This window comes from Oryza glaberrima, chromosome 1 (genome assembly GCF_000147395.1).
Source record: "Oryza glaberrima chromosome 1, OglaRS2, whole genome shotgun sequence".
Taxonomy (NCBI): Eukaryota; Viridiplantae; Streptophyta; class Magnoliopsida; order Poales; family Poaceae; genus Oryza; species Oryza glaberrima.
Genome location: NC_068326.1, coordinates 31,572,416 through 31,591,931, shown reverse-complemented (window position 1 = coordinate 31,591,931; position 19,516 = coordinate 31,572,416). Strand labels below are relative to the sequence as shown.

The window sequence follows — 19,516 nt, the reverse complement described above, 5'->3', positions numbered from 1 at the left end:
TGGAGCCAAATGCACTAATAGGGGAGGGAGGGTAGCGACACAATTATTTTGTAATCACCACATTGTTGCACGCTGGGTTCATCCCATGGTAGTTTTTCAACCCCTCACCCCCCTCTCTCTCTCTCTCCCTCTCTTCGTTACCTAGTCTAAACAGCTACTGTACAGTTTTCCCCTCTCCTTAATACAAGTATACCGAAAAATGCTTCGTGTCGCGCGTCCGACGGGAAGACAAATATCGGACGCTAGCTTCCTCCTCTATACTAGTCTAAAGTTGATTCACCTTTCCCAGTGGTTTTCCTGATTTCTCTTTCCCTGTTACTTTTCCTCAGCCACATGCATGAACAACTTGCATGCAAGTATATATGAACGTGCAAATTGAGATATGATCTTTAAAACCTTTTTTCTTCAAAACTAATTATGTGATTCATGATTCGATTATTGTAGTGTATTTTTTGTTATTAAATCTTTACAATGAGATCTCGCATGATTATATTCTGACGAAAAAAATATATATGTTTCAACTGTTAAAATTCAGTGTTTCACTCATTGAGAAACAAATGTTTCAATTATAATTGGACTGTGTTGCATTATAAAGTTTCTTTTGTTGCAATGGGTTTTTGAAATGTCGCATATGGTACTACCTGTTGTTGCAATAAGCATTTCATGATGTTTCAGTATTTTTTTTTATCAAAATATAGCCACGTGAGATCTTATTATAAAGATTTTATTATAACAAATCCAATGATGCAATCAAATCACAGATCAAATATATATTTTAAGATAAAAGAGTTCAAAGAATAAAAAAAATATGTATACATTATAATATACTACTAGTAGCGTACATGCTATATACATAGGCTAGCACATGCGGCTGCATGCACTTGCCCTTTGCATGTAGTGTTAGGTGCGCTGCTACTAAGGGCTGTGGAAGGCGTCCGATATTTCATTTTTTATCGGACGACCGATGGGTAGCCTCCCCCTTGGGGTTTAAAGAAAAGAAAGAAAGAAAAAAAATACCATAAATTCGTGAGGCCCCACAGTAGCGAGGCCTCTCTACGGCTCTACCTCTCGTGTCATGCTCATGCTTGCCAAATCAATTGGCTGAGCTAATTTTCAAAAAAGAAAAAGACTGATTGAACTAAAGAAACCCTGATACCACCACTACATCAGCTCCAGGAAGGAAAAGAAAACCTTGCAGTTGCAGGGCTGCACAGCTTTCTTCTCACCGCAAAACCAACTCACAGTAGGAGCACCAGCTCTGGACCTAAAAACTTATAAAGTCCACATCCAAAAATATCAATAAAACAACCAAAAAGCAGCTAGCAGAGCTCTCTTACAGTGGTTTTAATGCAGGGTTTTTAAGCATCGACTGCGGATATACAAATAGTTCTGACTATGTCGACAAGAACACAATGTTGCCATATGTTTCTGACGAAGGATATGTCGAGGGCGGCAAGAACTACAGTATTCTGGCACAGTACAAGAGAAGTGCTACAAATAAGCAAGAAGAAACCCTGAGAAGCTTCCCTGATGGCCAACGGAACTGTTATACATTGCCAACCACCACTGGTAAGAAGTATCTCATCAGAGCCACCTTCACTTACGGGAACTACGATGGGAACAAGTCGTCGGAGAATGGTTTGCCGTTTATCTTTGAACTCCACATCGGCGTCAACTTCTGGACGAAGGTGAACTTGACAAACTGGAATCCAGCAGACACGGTCTGGAAAGAGGTGATCACAGTCGCTCCGGACGCCAACATGTCTGTCTGTCTGATAAACTTGGGATCAGGAACTCCCTTCATATCTACACTGGACTTGAGGATATTAGAGGATGCAATGTACCCATTTCTGAGCCCTTCTGTTTCCATCAGCTACTTAACTCGTAGACGATTTGGCTTGGTCGATGATTTCATCACAAGGTGATTCAAAAGTTCTTTTTTCCTTTTTCTGTTTTCATTACCTACATTACAATCACAGTCTCCCTCACGGTGCCAACGGGCTCTTTGTTGCATTCCATATTTCCATGTATCTGCTGTGGTGATCAAGATATCCGGATGATCCCATAGATCGCTTCTGGGAGGCAGCCCAGCGCTACGAATTCCCCTGGCTCAACGTGAGCACCAACAAATCCGTGAGAAGGCTTCCTGGAAACGACTACTTCCTGGTGCCAGAACTCATCCTTCAGAAGGCCTCGACCATACGGAGCAATTTCTCAGAGTTTTACGTCAATGTGAGCATCATCAACAACCTCAACTTCATGAGCCTGGACCTGCTACCCATCTTCCACTTCGCCGAGATAGGTAACAACAAGCCGACCCGGACATTCAACATCTACAGCGATGAAACCCTGCTGTTCTCCAACTACACACCACCCCTGTTAGTGGTGGACAGCATGTATCAGAGGGGCCAGTTCTTGCACAAGAAGGGCACAGGCTTCACCCTGCGCAAGACGCCCAGCTCGGAGCTGCCACCGCTCATCAACGCGTTCGAGGTGTACTCCCTTGTTCATACGGACAGCTTCACCACTTCTTGAGACGATGGTATGATCAGTAACACTATTATTGCGCAGAGACATTAGACATGCGTGCCATGTATGCCGCAGGTTCATAGGATCATTGTGAAACAGCAGCGTCTGATCAACCCACAGTTTCAAGAAATGCAGCAATTTCCTTTATTCCATTCATGTTTACTTCAATTATTCTTCTCTTGCTGTAGTTGATTACATGAAAGAAGTCAAGAAGTACTACAGTTTAACAAGAAACTGGAATGGAGATCCATGCTCCCCAAGGGAGTATTCATGGCAAGGTCTGGCATGTAATTATGGAAACAAAAAACCAAGTATCATCCGAGTGTAAGTACATAACCAAACTGTAAATATGTTTTTTTAACCATTGGAGTTATACATGTTGATCCAAATACATTTTTTTTGCTTTTGAATATACTATTATAGGAGATGCCTAGTCACGTGTATATCTGTCTTAAAATGCCATGACTAAATTAATCTGACTTGTATTGAGATGTGATTGTTTGCAGTAATCTGTCTGCCAGCGGATTAATAGGTGCATTACACATTTCACTCATGAAAATGCCATCACTGGAGAACTTGTAAGTGTTGTCTACAATATAGCATTCATAGAGCTAAATGAAATTATGTGTCGTGTACCCTGAACAATAAAATATGTATAGGGATTTATCACACAACAATTTGACAGGCGCTATTCCCGACTATCAACTCAACTCACTCAGAGTGCTGTAAGTCTCTGACTAAATGTTTGGATGATGATGATATATATATTTTAGATGAATGAGTCATTTAAAGTATTGTTTTCAGGAACTTGTCAAATAATCAGCTCGATTGACCAATCCTCGGTTCTATTCTTCAAAGAGTTAAGGCCGGTCAGCTTGAATTAAGGTTAGGAAACGCTCCCTTTCATGGCTCCTCACTTGGTATATGGAAAACTATCAAATTAAATAAATATTCTACAAGGAAAAGCCTAAAACCGACTAGTTATCACAAAACAATAGTATCAGTTAATTTAAGGTTCATAAACAACACAGACACCTTATTGCAAAGCAACAAACAAAGCTAATTTGGAAGTTCAGTATCTAATAATTATAAATGCTTTAGCATCTATAAGCTTTGAACTTTACAGGAACAGATTTATTAGCAACATCATGTGGTTTATAAATCATGTACTAGTTATTGTTTTGATTTTTAAAGTTGAAGTAGTTCAAAAGCACTACTGGAACTCAAAAGGTCCATCGTGTTGGAAGATGGAAACATGTTATAATCATAGTAATTTGAGAAGGCTGCCATACTCCCCTTCTCTATTCTATATATTTAATACCCCCTCTGATTCCAAATGTAAGTCGTTTTCGACTTGTGCACATGAAGCACGCGAATTAAGAAAACAGCTCAAATGACCTAGTTGCTCTTCATTTGTACTACTATATTGGGAAATACACCCACTTATTTGTGAGATGGGTAGCATTTAGTTAGCAAGTGTAAATGGGGAAGAAACAAAAGTGCCTAGAAGTTCCTAAAGACTTACATTTAGGAAAGAGTTTAGAAGGCTAAAATGACTTGCATTTGGAATCGGATGGAGTAACTGACCATTGGTGTACTAGGCTAGAAGGCAATCCCATATGCTCCAAAGTCAGAGCTAGCTACTGTGGAAATGAGAAGAACACGCATATTTTGCTCATTAGTGTGATAGTTCCTGTGGTATCCCTCCTAGTAGTGCTGTGCATCCTCTGGAAGTTATGTTGGAAAGGTAAAACGGAAGATTAATCTCCAAAGTCATTTTTAATCATTGCAAAAGGTGGTTTCCTGTTTGGTGTACATGATTTGGGACTTTGCAGGAAAATCAAATGAATACGACGATTATGATATGAATGAAGAGGAAAGTCCCCTGCATATTGACACGAAAAGATTCACATATACAGAGTTGAGGACTATAACCAACAACTTCCAATCGATCATTGGAAAAGGAGGATTTGGTACTGTTTATCATGGCTTATTGGAGAATGGAGAGGAAGTGGCAGTCAAGGTGCTCCGGGAGACATCTATAGCACTATCAAAGGATTTCCTCCCTGAGGTGAACTATTGGACTACTCGAATCAGATCATTCCCCTCCAGAATGTAAAATAGTTATTTGCAGCATATTGTTTTCATGCATATTATTTTTCTTGATTCCAGTGAAAGCCTGTTTCTGTGATATCTGCTGCTGTTTCAGGTGCAAACCTTGTCAAAAGTTCATCACAAAAACCTTGTCACTTTTGTGGGATATTGCCAAAACAAGAAATGCCTTGCCCTTGTGTATGATTTTATGCCTAGAGGAAACCTACAAGAAGTTTTAAGAGGAGGTTTGTATTCATTACAACAAATTTAACGTTGTTCACTAAAAAAGACCTAAACTCTAGAGATAACACTTATACTATATTACCCATACATATTGCATGCCCAAATGGTACTTATGAGTGTCGATTCGTCGCACCTTGAACAGGACAAGACTACAGTTTGAGCTGGAAAGAGCGACTTCACATTGCACTTGATGCAGCACAAGGTCCACTTCAATCTTGTACCCTCTTTTAGAAACTAAACAGCATAGAAGTTGACAAACATATGAATTTTGATGGACTGCAGGACTGGAGTATCTACATGAATCATGCACCCCACCAATAGTTCACAGAGATGTGAAAACTGCAAACATCCTTCTGGATGAGAATCTTGTGGCCACGATAGCCGACTTTGGTCTTTCACGATCTTACACCCCCGCTCATACACACATATCAACTGTTGCTGCCGGTACTGTTGGCTACCTTGACCCCGAGTGAGTTATCCTTAACTGACCAATATTAGTTCAATACACTTCTTCTCTGGTTCGAGTCAAGTGAGTAATGCAGATTAAAGAGAAGCCGACTTTAGTACTGTTCTTACATCTCAGGTACCATGTTACTTTCCAACTCACAGTTAAAGCAGATGTCTATAGCTTCGGCATTGTCCTCTTGGAGATCATTACCGGCCTACCATCGGTGTTAGTGGACCCAGAACCAGTGCACCTACCAAACTGGGTGCGCCAAAAGATTGCTAAAGGAAGCATTCATGATGCTGTAGACAGTACACTGATGCATCAGTATGATGCCACTTCCGTACAGAGTGTCATAGACCTTGCCATGAGCTGTGTGGAAAACACATCCATTGATAGGCCGAGCATGACTGACATTGTTATCAAGCTCAAAGAATGCCTACCAGCAGGTACATGTGAAACGCAACTGGTGTCTAGGTCCTATAAACAGAAGGAAGCCATGGACGCTGACATATCGAGGCAATTCCAGCTGCTGATTTCTGGAGTTTCAATAGAAAGCAACGAGGGTACCTCAAGTGGGACCACATAATTAAGCTATCCTTTGGGAAGGTGAAAGGAAATGCTTGATAAGTTATTGCTGGATATGCTTGGAGAAGGTTTGATGATTTGCATAATAACCGCATCGCTTTGGGGCAGTTGGCATGCCTTTGCCATTTGTTGTTCTCGTTTACTAGCTCGACCTTGGAATAAGTTGGTGTCCTGAATTGGCAGTATACTCCTAAGTTGTAATAAGTTCCAAACAATCCTAAAACGATGTTGTGTCTTCTGGTTTTCTCTAATTTTTCTGCAAAGTTTGTGGAATTAAATATTTGTTCTTCTGTTATGCGATTTCCATTCTATCACGAAATTCAAGCTATCATCACAAAACAATAGAGAAATGGGAAACCATGCGACAATAACAAAAAATAAAAAATAAAAACATGATGAAGATGGATGTGCTACACATCAAGATGAGATGAGTAACCGGTGCAATGGAAGGATGGTAGAAGGCATACCTAGCCTACCCCTTCGGTCGTTGCCCCCGCAGTCGAGCAGCTGCCCACCGCCAGCCGCGGCGATTCGAAAGCCAACGCCGTAGCAGCCATTGCGCTGCGGAGCTCTCGCCGGCGAAGCGGCTTCCCTTTCCTCTGAAAGGGGATGATCCCAAGTGTAATACGCACCAAGCCCGTCGTGCAGGCAGGCGCCGCCAACGCCGCCGCATGTTCCCGTCGCCACCTCGGCCGCCGCGGTGCCGCCCGCCACACCCACACGCCGCCGCCGCCGCATGTTCCCGTCCCCACCGACCTCGGCAGCTCGGTGCGGCCGCTGCCCAGTTCAGCTAATCCTGCCACAGTGCCACCCCATGGGCTGGGCCGATTCACCGGAGGGAGAACGAGACGATGCGAAGAGCCCACGAGTGACTCCGCACGCCCATGACGCGATTCATGGGCCGAGACTGCGAAAGCATGTCAGCAAGGCTGGGTCCTTCAGCCCAATATCCAAAGGCAGTTGGCCCGACATAGAGGAGCGACCAATGTTGTTGGCCCAACTTCTTTGTACCCGGATTTTCGGCCTTTTCCTTGGACCCTGTTGATAGGTTTGGATAACAAAGCTAGCACGACTCGTTAAGGCTTGGCTAGTTTGAGCTCGCTATTTTAACGTGCCAGGCGGAGAGGATTGTGAGCTGGCTCGTTAACACATTATTAACGCTTTAGATCACGACGCGGTATTTGCATAGTGTGTGGATCATTAGTACCAGGGTATATGCGAGATCGAGGTAAAAGAAAGGGGTACACTGATTTTTATGCAGGTTTAGGCCCCTTATCAGTCAGGTAATAACCATACTCCTGTTGGTTAAGGTTGGTGTTGTTCTTATATATCAATGTCACTTAAGTACAATATTTTGGATAACCTATCTAATCGTTGTCAATACGGTGATATGAACCACCACCTGTAGTCGTATATGAACTCGGCGAGATCAGAGGTAGCGCTAGATCCCTCTTGTCGGCCTCCGTGGCGAGATCAGAGATAACGCTAGATCCCTCTTGTCAGCCTCCACAGCACCATATTGGGTATGCCTAGACTTATCTCTAATGTCCATGTATAACGGCGTGTATTAGTGTCTATTCTGACTATTTCCTCTCTCCTTATAAATGGTCTTGTATTTATACCCATAGTGCCCCTTGACTAAATAGAACTAGGGAGACAAACATGGATAAGATCCGAATAGTCCTTGTGATTTCCATGTAGAACTCTGCCTTTTCTTCCTTATCCAAAATACTTTTCGTATACGAGGCATGATTCTGTATAAGACTTGGTATATTGTGGGTCCCGCTGAGTTTAACCCAAGACTATTGGTATTCATTATATAACACTGACACATATCTATATCACTTTTATAATTTTGATTTTACTATTTTATTATATATTAGAAAAATACCCGTGCGTTGCAACGGGAGAAACTATTTAACCTTTTAAGGTAACGATATGTTTTTTTCTTGGTAAAATTAGATCTTTAAGTTGAATGTACCCTTAGTTTCTAGTTTACAATTTTTATTTGTCCAAAATATGTAAAGGAATATTCAGAAACTATACATAATTGAGTTCTTTTTTCATGGATATATGTACCATGACGATGTTAAATAAGCATGTCTTTTTTCATGGATATATGTACCATGACGATGTTAAATAAGCATGTCGAGCGACTTCCGGCAATCCTACTCCTAATAAAAATTATATTTTTCATGCATGTACAGATTGATAAATAATAAAGGCAATTACATTGCTTAATCATTTGGATTGGATAAACCTATGCATGTGCATCTGGTTACCCCGTTGTTGTTTGCTACTGCTTGATGGTTCGCCGATTAGCAGACGATTTGAATTCTGAACAGGCATAGGAGAGAGACATCACAGTGAGCTTTGCTTGCTCGCTTTGCGACTAATCAAAGAGCAGCCATAGTCAATATTTGCCGGTAATTTATCGATCTGTGTCCACGATATCCTTTGCCTTCTTTCTCTCCTAGCCGCTTTGACTTCTCTCTCCTAGCCCACCAGGGGCGGGCCCACTATGTATTCATGGGTATTCAGATGTATACCCAAGATTTTTGGAAAAAAAATAGGTATATATACTATATAGTTCATATAGGTATTAAAAAAATAAAAAGAAAGCTTAAACTGCTTATATTGGGTCTTGTTTCCCTATTTCTTCTCTATTGGGCCTAAATTTTCCACTCCCCTCCCTCTTTCCTCTCAACCTGTGGTCTAATTGGGCCACATCTCAGCCCATTTGCAATTTTCCCCCAATTCCCACCTGCCTGGCGCCCTGGCCATCCAAACCTGCAAACCCTAGACCACAGTTGGGAGGAGGCGTGCAGCGGCGCGACGTGCGGCGGCTGGCGGGGGCTGCGTGCAGCGTGCGGCGGTCGGCGGCGGGAGCTGTGGAGGCGTGGAGCGCGGCCGCGGCGTGCAGCGGCGTGCGGCTCGGCCGCTGCGTGCAGCGGTGTGCGGGCGTGCGGCGCGGCTGCGGCGTGCAGCGGCGCGGCGGCGGCGACGGCGACCGGTGAGGCGGTGAGCCGCCAAGGCCAAGGCGCCAAGCCCGTGACCGGCGGGCGCACTGTGACCGACGGGCGACGGCGTGCCGCGTGCGGCAGCTGGCGCGGGCGCGCGGCAGCCGCCAGACGGCAGGGGCCCAGGAGGCAGCCAGGCAGGAGGCTGCTCCTAGCCGTCAGCCGAGCAGGAGCAGGCGCTGCACAGCTGCAGCCTGCAGGTCGGCCGTCGGCGTCCGCCGTTCCGCGCCGAGGCCCGAGGCAGCCGGCGGCTGCGCGCTGCCGCTACGGCCGTGCGGCATCCTGCTCGCCGGCGACTGCCTGCCCTGCAAGGCTGCAAATTCCGGACAAGCACATTAGCACAGTGAGTGACTAATCTCCGGACAATGGGACAATCACAAAAATTCATTGATTTAGACATTTAGTATTTTAGTGTAGTTGCTTGCTTGCTTACTTGCTTGATTTAGACATTTAGTTTGTAGGATTGTAGTTGACTAGTTGCCTATTTGAGTATTTGAGTATATTGGACACTGGACAGTAGTTCATAGTTCATACCATATTAGCAAATTTGTTTAATTTTCAGAACTGAAACATGAAGAGGAAGAAGGGCCCTGCTGTTGATTTAAAGTCTTTTTTGGTGAAAGCTGCTGCAAAGAAGGCAAATCAAAGACAAACTCCGGGTGAGGGCAATTTGGATCCGGGTGAGGGCAATTTGAATCCGGTTGAGACTAATTTGACTCCAGTTGAGACTAATTTAAATCCTTCTTGCAATGAGAGTCAAATGCAATTGGTCATTTATGAAGGTCATCATCATGAGAATGAGAGTGGTAGTCTAGCAAGCAGTAGCACAATACCAATTGATCCAGAGATGGGTGAAATTCCAGGAGCAAATGATGAATCTCAATCTAGTGATGAAGACAACGATGGTGGCATGTATGACATAGAGCATGATCCTGGACTGAGGACTCCTATCTCAAAGTATGATGTCAATGACCAAGATTCAGTTAGAAGGTCTTACATTGCATTGGGGCCATGCCGACCAAAGATGAAGAACACTGATTTCCCGCAACATAGCTGTGGAGGTATGCGCCGCTTCCTACCAAAATGGTTTGATGAGTTCAAGTGGCTTGAGTATAGTGTGCATCGAGATGCCGCATATTGTTTTTTTTGCTATTTGTTCAAAGAAAGCATTCATGGTGGAGATGCTTTTGTCAATGGAGGGTTTAGAAGTTGGAATATGAAAGGTAGATTCCATAAGCATTGTGGTGCTGTTAATAGTGCTCATTGTGAAGCTGAAGAGAAATACAATTTGTTCATGAAACCTAAATCATCAATTCATGAGTCCTTTGCATCAAATAGTGCACAAGTTAAGGCCGACTATGAAGCTCGCTTGTTATGGTCGCTTAAGTGCATAAGATATTTATTGAGGCAGGGGTTGGCTTTTCGTGGTCACGATGAGTCAAGGAATTCAGAGAATAAAGGGAATTTCAGGGAACTTTTGCAATGGCTGGCAGGGAACTTTGAAGAGGTTAATAAGGTGGTTCTAGGAAATGCTCCTAGCAAATGTCAGATGATAGACCACAAGATTCAGAAACAACTCATTGGCTCATGTGCTCATAAAACAACTAAATTTATCATAGAGGAACTTGGTGATGAGTGTTTTGCAATCCTTGCTGATGAATCTAGTGATGCCTACCAACAAGAGCAATTGGCTCTTTGCTTGCGGTTTGTTAATAAAGCAGGACAACCGGTTGAGCGGTTTCTTGGCCTTGTCCATGTTGAAGATACCACATCCTTGACTCTTAAAGAAGCAATCAAGTCCTTGCTTATGGACTATCAGTTGCCATTGTCCAAGATACGTAGACAAGGATATGATGGTGCTAGTAACATGAAGGGTCATGTTAATGGGTTGAAGAAACTAATTATGGATGATTCTCCTTCTGCTTATTACGTTCACTGTTTTGCCCATCAGCTTCAACTAACCCTTGTAGCGGTTGCTAAGGAGAACACTGATTGTGCATGGTTTTTTGCGCAACTTGCATACTTGTTGAATGTCCTCGGGATGTCATGTAAAAAGATTTGCATGCTTCGCGTAGCTCAAGCTGAGTATATGATTGAGGCATTGAAATTGGGTGAAATTGAAACTGGCCAGGGTTTGAATCAAGAGATGGGCTTAGCAAGGCCAGGTGAGAATCATGTTTCATTTAACATGTTATATTAGGTACTCAATAATGTTATATTTTGTACTTACTACTTCTACTTGAACATATGGTGGCAGGTGATACACGATGGGGGTCTCACTACAGAACTGTAATGCATGTTATGTCTCTATATCCATCAATCAAGAAAGTTCTCTTCAGGATTGGCAAAGAGTGTACAGGGGCTGAGGCTATAGGAGCTCAAACTATGCTAGAAGTATTTCAATCTTTTGAGTTTGTTTTCTTGCTCCACTTGATGAATGATATGTTTGGATACACCACTGACTTTTGCCAAGCTTTGCAAAAGAGGGAGCAAGATGTCGTGAATGCGATGGATCTTCTTGCCTTTACAAAGGTAGAACTTGATGTTTTGAGAGAAGATGATGGATGGCGGGAATTCCTTGGGAAGGTTACTTCTTTTTGTGTGAAGCACAAAGTTAAAGTTGTTGACATGGATGGGAAGTATAAGCCTATACAAAGATCAAGGAAGTTTTATAAAGATGCCATTAATTACCATCGGTTTCATGCTGATATGTTTTTGGGTGTCATTGATAGGCAACTTCAAGAGCTGAATAACAGGTTTGATGAGGTAAACACAGAACTCCTTAGATGTATGGCATCATTCAATCCATCAAAAGAATTTTCAGCTTTTAATGTTGAGAGCTTAGTTAAGCTTGCTGGGTTTTATCCTCATGATTTTGATTTCGAAGAAATGAACCAGCTTCCTTTTCAACTCAACCGCTATATTAGTGATGTGACCAAAGATGAGAAATTCACTAATTTGAAAGGTCTAGCAGAATTATCTATGATGCTTGTCAAAACAGAGAGGGTTTGTCGGTATGAACTTGTTTATAGACTTCTCAAATTGGTTCTAGTTCTCCCTGTTGCAACTGCTGGTGTTGAGAGGGTCTTTTCTTCAATGAACTACATCAAAAACAAGTTGAGAAACAAGATGGGGCAAAAATATTTGAATGATTGTTTAGTTACATTCATTGAAAGAGAATTCTTTTTGCAAGCTAAGGACAAGGACATCATCGATTATTTCCAAAATATCAAGCGTCGAAAAGTTAATATCTAAATTGTAAGTTTTCTTCCTAACTTATTATTTTCTATCATTTTTGTATTCCATATTTTGACACTTTGATATGTTTGGTATTAGTATTTCTATAAGTTAAACAATTTCTAGTGATGATCAATTCTATCACTGTGTGAACTAATGATCAATTTTATGTTCTATACGCTCTAAATTATAATTATTAGTGTATCATAATATACAAGCCTATTTTTTGGCTTTTTGGTGTATGAACATTTTTTTACCCCTTCCCATTTCGAATACCCAAGTTTAAAAAGCTGGGACCGCCACTGTAGCCCACCCGTGCATATACGCCAATCAGGGATCAGCATCTTGTTCCTTCTTTGTATGAGATGATGGAGCGATCGTGTGTGAGAATCGTGCGTGTGGACCGAATAGGAAACAGAAAACGATCCCGGCCACGCTTTGACACAATCATTCGCGAGACGGATAAAAACATGACATGGATCAGAATCGATATGCTATATGTCCGTACAACGTACGAAAATCCATAGCAAAAAAACATTTTTAATTTTTATTATAATAGTAGAGATAAACATAAAAATAGACACTAACTAATAAAAAATATACTACATAAAAATAATTAGATATAACTAAATGACTCATAACTAGTTAAGAAGTAAGAAGCGCTAAGTATATAAAAATATGACGTTATCTTATACTAACGAGTTAAACGAGTATCTTGGAGCTGACTTATTAAGCCCACGAGCTATTGGCTTAACTCGCTAAAACGAGTTCGAACTACTGATACGAACCACAAGTTTCAAGCTTTTTGTTCGCACCTACCGTTGACCACCTAAAGTCCAATCCCAGATAGCATAAAAATATGCTTGTGCAACCAGGTCATGGAGTACAATTCTATGAACTCAATATCCCTTTCCCATTTCAAGCTTCATGAAAAAAAAAATAGTATAACTAACTACATGTGGGTTGCTGGGAGCGTTCGATGCACCGGTTTGGGACAAATCCGGTTTCTTTCCGTCCCACTGCCCGCTGGTGCTGGAGAGTGACGGAGCACCTACAGTTGACGGCATAGTTTCTTTTTATGGGCATTGATTAGCTTCTATATAATGGGAAAGTACACAAACATAAAGTTTACTAGTGAACTTGCACTTTTTATTATGAAGTTGACTTCTCTTCCGCCGTACTCCTTCTATTCCATAATGTAAAGTATAGTTACACTTGCATGCTCTCCAAAACTAATTTTTTAGCTTATAGTTTCTCATATACTATATAAAGTTTGTAGCAACAAAATTGTAACCATATGAAAGTATATTGAAATATCAATCCAATGATATTATTTTCAGCAAATAAAATTTAATTTATATTATACTAATCGTTAGTCAAATATTTTTAAAGTTAAATTTTGAAATACGTACGCACCTTACATTATGAAATGGAGGGAGTATCTTAGAGCAAGTATAATAGTAGGCTATAAACCAGCTAAATGCTGAGGTGGAGTAGAGAGAAAAGAAGCGGGCTGTAAACTTACAGCCGGCTTGGACACAAGAACCAAGAAACTCTGTGAGAGAGACAAGTGTGCTCTGTATTAATTGTAAAGAGCTAACTATTATATGTGTAGGCTGAGAGAAGACTACAAAAAATCTTATAACTAACAGGTCAGCTGTATTATTAGCATTGCTATTATACAACATCGGAATTGTTTCAAATTCTGATGGTAACAAATATTATGCGTGGGTAACGAGGCAATTGGATGTCAATGGAGTTTACTGAGATTAGAAATGTGTTGTTGGTTTCCATCATTTAAATTATGGGGTGCATTCATGGTATGTGACAGGTTTTGCGTGTAGTGATGTGTGTGCTATTATTTTGTCAAGTAATTGCGAAAAAAAATGCTTATACAGTCATACTACGAGAGGGTTACAATTTACAATTTTTTTGAACTAGATATCTCTTTCCGGCCAACTTCCATTTTCAGAAAAAAAAATCAATTGTAAAACTACAAGAGGGTTTCTGCATTTCTAGGAGCGGGGTCTTGTAGATGCAAACCGGTTTGGCACAAATCCGACTTTCTTTCAGTTCTTCTGGAGAGCGAAAGGAACACCAGGAAAATGAAAATTGGACAGCAGTTTTTTCTTATTACGAGCATTGATTGTTTTTGTTAGATAATGGAAAAGCATATGTAATTTTGACTAGTGAACTCGGCATTTTCTTATGAAGTTGGTTTTTGTTCAACAAGACCTTTTATGTGGATATTAATTGGATACTGTATTGGACAATAGCAACAAGTAGGTCTTAGGGAGCTAGCTATTCCTAAGAGCAGGTACAATGGCAGGCTATAAGCCAGCTATAAACATATTTTAAAGAGATAAAAGAAGATAGACGAGCAACGGCTACAGATCAGGAAGAGAGAGAAGAGCAGTGGGTTATAGATCTATAGCCAGCTGCAGCACGGACTCTAAGACGTAACGTATGTATGATAGGTAGGACCAGGTATTAATAGTATAGTAAACAACTATTGTATAAATTGGCTATATATGATTTGGAGCTAGTAGTTGGCTACACTATTAAACTTGCTCTAACGAAGACTACACAGAAATATAACTTTTCTTAGTTTTCATCGATGCATCACCGGAAAGGCATAGTCGCATAATTCATAACACATGCAAATTAGCAAATGCACAACTGTGTATACTTAATACTCTTTATTTCTTTAGTAGCCAACATATGCTTGTGTGTCTTGTGTATACTTAATGATTAATAACCAACATATGCTTGTGTATACGTAATAAACTAATGATAGTAACCAACATATGCACTAGTGTGTACTTAATTATTAAGTAACCAAAAGCCAAGTCAAAAAAGGATTCAGTTTATATGTATGATGCATACATTTGCTGGAGCACAAAAGGAGCCACCTCGCAGTATCAACAGCGCCACTTCAGAGCTGTTCTGAGACCTGCCGGAATACCATTGTGTACAGTTATTTGATGACGAGTACGGAGGCGCAATGGCTCTGGGCCGCCTTCCAACTATTTCTGGCTGCTTCGATGATTCAGGTCCATGCCCTGACTCCACCTGGTACGTTCGCGACGCAGCTTTACCAATTCTTCCTTCTTTTTTTTTTTCTAAAGTGATCTTTGTTTCTTTGGTTAAATTCTTTCATGGTGACAAGGTTATTTCTTTGATGAATTTTTGTTTTTTTTTTACGGAACGGTGCGATTGGGTGACGGACCTATCCCAGAAAAAAAAATCGTGCATAAGAAGGGTTTGTATTTCTTTTTCTTGTTGTACACGACCAACCTAGACAGTCTTCTCAAAACTAGAAACTAGTGAAGAAATGAATCACAATTAGCTAAATGGCGCCCCTTGATACTTCCTTAAATTGCTGGGTTTAATAGAGTTCCAAAAGACATCATGAAATCCAAGGCAAGGAATATATATATCTATCTATCTATACTTCTAAATCTGGCTGGTCCTCCAGCCAGCTGATTGGACCACGTGGCACAGCTATATTTGCAGATAAATATATGTATTAGCACCGTAAAAAAAATAAAAAAATAGCGTTCAATTCAGTCCCTCTGATCAATCTAGGGGGCTACCGAAATAACAGCCGCTCCTCCGTCCCTCCGTAGCTGCTGGGCTGCACGGCCCAGTAATATGCACAATTAGTGGTTCCCCTCTGTCCCTCACAGCCTCACGTGTAGGATTTGTGGCACAAGTGTGTGCTGCTCCTCTGCTAATCGCATGAGTAGGAGCTAGCATAAATAGAAGAAAATAAAAAAAAGAGAAAATTAGAAAACGAGAAAGAAATAATAAAGAAGTAAAAATACTACTCCCCGTGTTTTTATAGATAACGCAATTCACTTTTACATATCACATTTGATCATTTATCTTATTAAAAATATCCAATAGATATAAGTGATATTTGAAGTATCTTTAATAATAATAAATGATACTTGCATAGCTTTCTTAATAAGACAAACGCCCAGACGTTATATTCATAAGTCAACACTATCATCTGTTAAAAAAATAGATGAAGGGTCTCATCTTTTATGTATATCAGCCAAAATTTTAATTTTTTAACTTTAAATTTGAAGTTGATTTTGGGTGTTTTTTCATGGTAGTTTATTTTTCAGCTTTTTGCTTTTATATTTTTAAGAACACGTATATAAAAGTCTTATTAATAAATTATTTATCGTTTGCAAATATGCCATTAGCCAAGAGATGGGGCCTGAAGTATTTTTAATCTTTAGATAAATATGATATACTGTATGTTAAGTGAAAAAAGTAAATGTGAAATTAAGATCGGATCCAACTTTGCATTCCGGAGAACCGTATTTCAAATATTTGTTCTATGCTACTCCTTTGATCCCAAAATATAAAAACTTCTAACAATTTTGAAACTAATCAAGCTTGAAGACAAAAGCCTGAAATGTCCTAGATTAAACAAGCAGGACCACTCCTCATTGACATAATCGCCAGCTGCTTTTGAGCTAATCCATGTCGATTACCAGAAACCATGGATAAAATTGTTACTTGTGGTGTTGGGCCTATTAAAGTTATTAGACAAAATTTAAAGGCGAGAAGTCCATGTATTTTGGTATTTTGGTATTTTATAAAATCACTATTACCTTCAACCCAAAATATATATAAGACACAACCATTTTTTTCTAATGTTTCATAATATAATGCGCACATACATACATGTAATTAATTAACATCTCTCTTCTAAATTCATTTTATTTAAAATCATCCACCTTTAAGATCTCTAATCCTATTAGGTGTAAGCATTATATTTATTGAAGTGATACCAGAATATGATAATAGTATTATATTTATAGAGAGAGTACAACACAAACTTAAACCAACAAAATTAATGACAAGCATAAATTACTACCCTACCTGATTGGTCTTAATTTTCACTAGACACAAAATTAAAATCCATTAGGAGGTCCATTTCAATTCATGATTTCTACATAAAATCAAACTAGCTCATGGCCTTCCAAAATTTAATACTGTAGATGAGTTCTAATTATGTACGGTCTATAAGCTAAAGCGCGCCATTTTGTATATATATAGCCCCAATCGACCTCACTAGTATTTATCTCCAACGGCCTCCTTATCCCACTCTCCAAGTTAAATTTTAGAAATTTTGGATCAAAATCGTACTCCAACAGACTGGCCAACCGGATGGCCAAGCCATCCAATCCAATTGGCCAAATTCTTCCTCGCGCTGGCCAAATTTGGCCAACCAAAATCGCCTAGATAATCGTGGGCCCCACGCAATATCCCCACACTTTTTCCCCTCTACCATCCCGTCCCGTACTCTCTCTCCCCCAAGATCGAGCGATTCCTCCTTCTCCCATATCGCGCGCCGGCGCGGCCCCTCCACCGTCGTCGTCCATTGTCGGGGCTGCCTCCATCCGCTGCAGAGGCCGCCGCCCCCTGCTTTGCCGACGCCGCCGTTGATCGCTGCTGAGACCACCTGCCGAGGCACACCGTCGTCCCTGCCGAGACCACTGCCGCCCCCCGAAGCCGATGTCGTCATCGCCTCGTCCGCCGCCCTCGCCTCGTCGGCGTTGCTGGAGCATGGACGCCGCCACGCCACCTTCCTCCTTCCGCCTCCCCGCGCCACCTTCCGCCTCCCGCCTCCCCACGCCGCCTGCACCCAGCGTCGAGCCAACGAGTCGCCGCACCACCGCGGGCCATACGTGGTCGACGACAGGAAGAAAAGGGGAAAAGAATGAAAGAGAAGGAAGAAGGGGGAAGAGAGAGAGGAAGAAGAGGAATAGAGGCTGATATGTGGGTCTGTTGTTATTTTGGAGAGGATTAATAGAGAGTCTGTTGGAGTGACCATTTAGTTTGACTAGTCAAATCAGATGAAGAGTTAGCTATACGGGTATTTGGAGAGTCCAATTGAAGAGGTTGTTGGAGATGCTCTTACAGTTGATAACAAGTAGCCAAAAGCTAAAGGGGTCCAACAATCTGGTACTAGACCAAATTATTAACTGGCAAGATAACTATGGGGCTATAAAGTGTCAGAAATCCATTGTCTAGTACGGTGTTGGACAATCCGTCCAGTTCAAAGCCGTTGTCTTAGCAATAGCTGGACGAACGTGGTGTCGAATTAGGGTAAGTACTATGGACATCTAAACACAAGTCCCGAGATGCCACATACAACTAAATGATGAGGTAGAAGAGAGAAGAAAAATGAGAGAGAAATAGTCGCCTCTCATGCAAAGGGCAACCCCTACACAAACTTCAATAAATATATGAGAGTGTTAGATATATTGGGGATTGTGTGATAGATACAACCTATTACACATGTTACATCTTAATTTAATGGTTGTCATGATTACGGATAAGGCATACCTCCTATCCTGCGACTTATGGAATATACCGATATAGTATACCTTTACGTATACGGATTATTTACGTATTATCGTATGGAAGTTACTTCAAATTAAGGAAAATATCTCTATGGGCCAAGTGATTTCCAAAGTCCTACTTGTAAGAGATAGAGTTTCTGTTATACCGTCCCAAATCCGATATCCTCAAACCTTTCTTGGGGATCAAGATGACCCACGGTATAAAAGGGGACCCCTGGGAGAGGTTCGGGGCATCGAATCTCTTCGCCAACACACCCACCAAAGCTTATGAAGATGGAGTACGCGGAGCCAACTCGTTGGGAGATCTTGTCGAAATCCTTAACTACGATCTCGTCGGTATCATCTGTTTCGACTACTCTCTTTGTAATCCGTTCTCATCATCATCAATTCCATATAAACTGGACTAGAGCTATTACCTGATAAGGGGCCTGAACCAGTATAATCATTGTCTTTTATCTGTTTTGATGTCGTACTACGTAGACCCTCGTTCCAACGTACCCCAATACTCCACTCATCCGGTCCGCGAGTATCACTCGTCAACAATGGTGTATGTTATATACTCCCTCCATTCCAAATTGATCTACATATAGTTTTTTTGAGGTTATTCCTAAATGATCTACATATTTGTGTTCATTTATTAAGCCTAATCGTTATTTGTGCATTGGAGTAAATGGACATTGATGCATGCATCCATGCACACAAGTATTTATAACCCACATGCAATATGTTGATTTGCTATTGGCTAGAAAATAGTGGGGATGGTGCATGCATTGAGTTTGTTGCTAGAGTAAATATAGTATGAGAGAGTTATTAGCTTTTCTTGGTCTTAGTGTACCTATGAAATATGTAGATCAATTTGGAATGGAGGGAGTATGAAATTAGATATGGTAGTCACCTATACCATAAAACTTGCCCTTATCCAACATCGTATCGGATTGTCCAACTGCTAGCTAGATTAATTTAATCCCCAATTG

At 41.0% G+C, this 19,516-nt stretch overlaps 2 protein-coding genes across 2 annotated transcripts; both read left to right on the top strand.

The window, feature by feature from the left end:
* Positions 1-1,268: 1,268 nt before the first annotated feature.
* LOC127755397 (probable LRR receptor-like serine/threonine-protein kinase At1g51810) lies at positions 1,269-6,309 on the top strand (the record flags this gene model as incomplete). The annotated part of the gene is made up of 9 exons (XM_052281109.1): positions 1,269-1,921; positions 2,049-2,531; positions 2,650-2,853; positions 3,036-3,107; positions 3,189-3,249; positions 4,325-4,644; positions 4,840-4,868; positions 5,149-5,335; positions 5,450-6,309. Coding segments are annotated over 9 exons (2,460 nt in total), but the record flags the coding sequence as incomplete, so codon positions are not given.
* Positions 6,310-9,490: 3,181 nt separating this feature from the next.
* On the top strand, positions 9,491-12,174 carry LOC127755309 (uncharacterized). The gene is made up of 2 exons (XM_052280997.1): positions 9,491-11,084; positions 11,177-12,174. The coding sequence occupies exons 1-2, from the start codon at positions 9,491-9,493 to the stop codon at positions 12,172-12,174; spliced, it is 2,592 nt and encodes an 863-aa protein (XP_052136957.1).
* Positions 12,175-19,516: the final 7,342 nt, after the last annotated feature.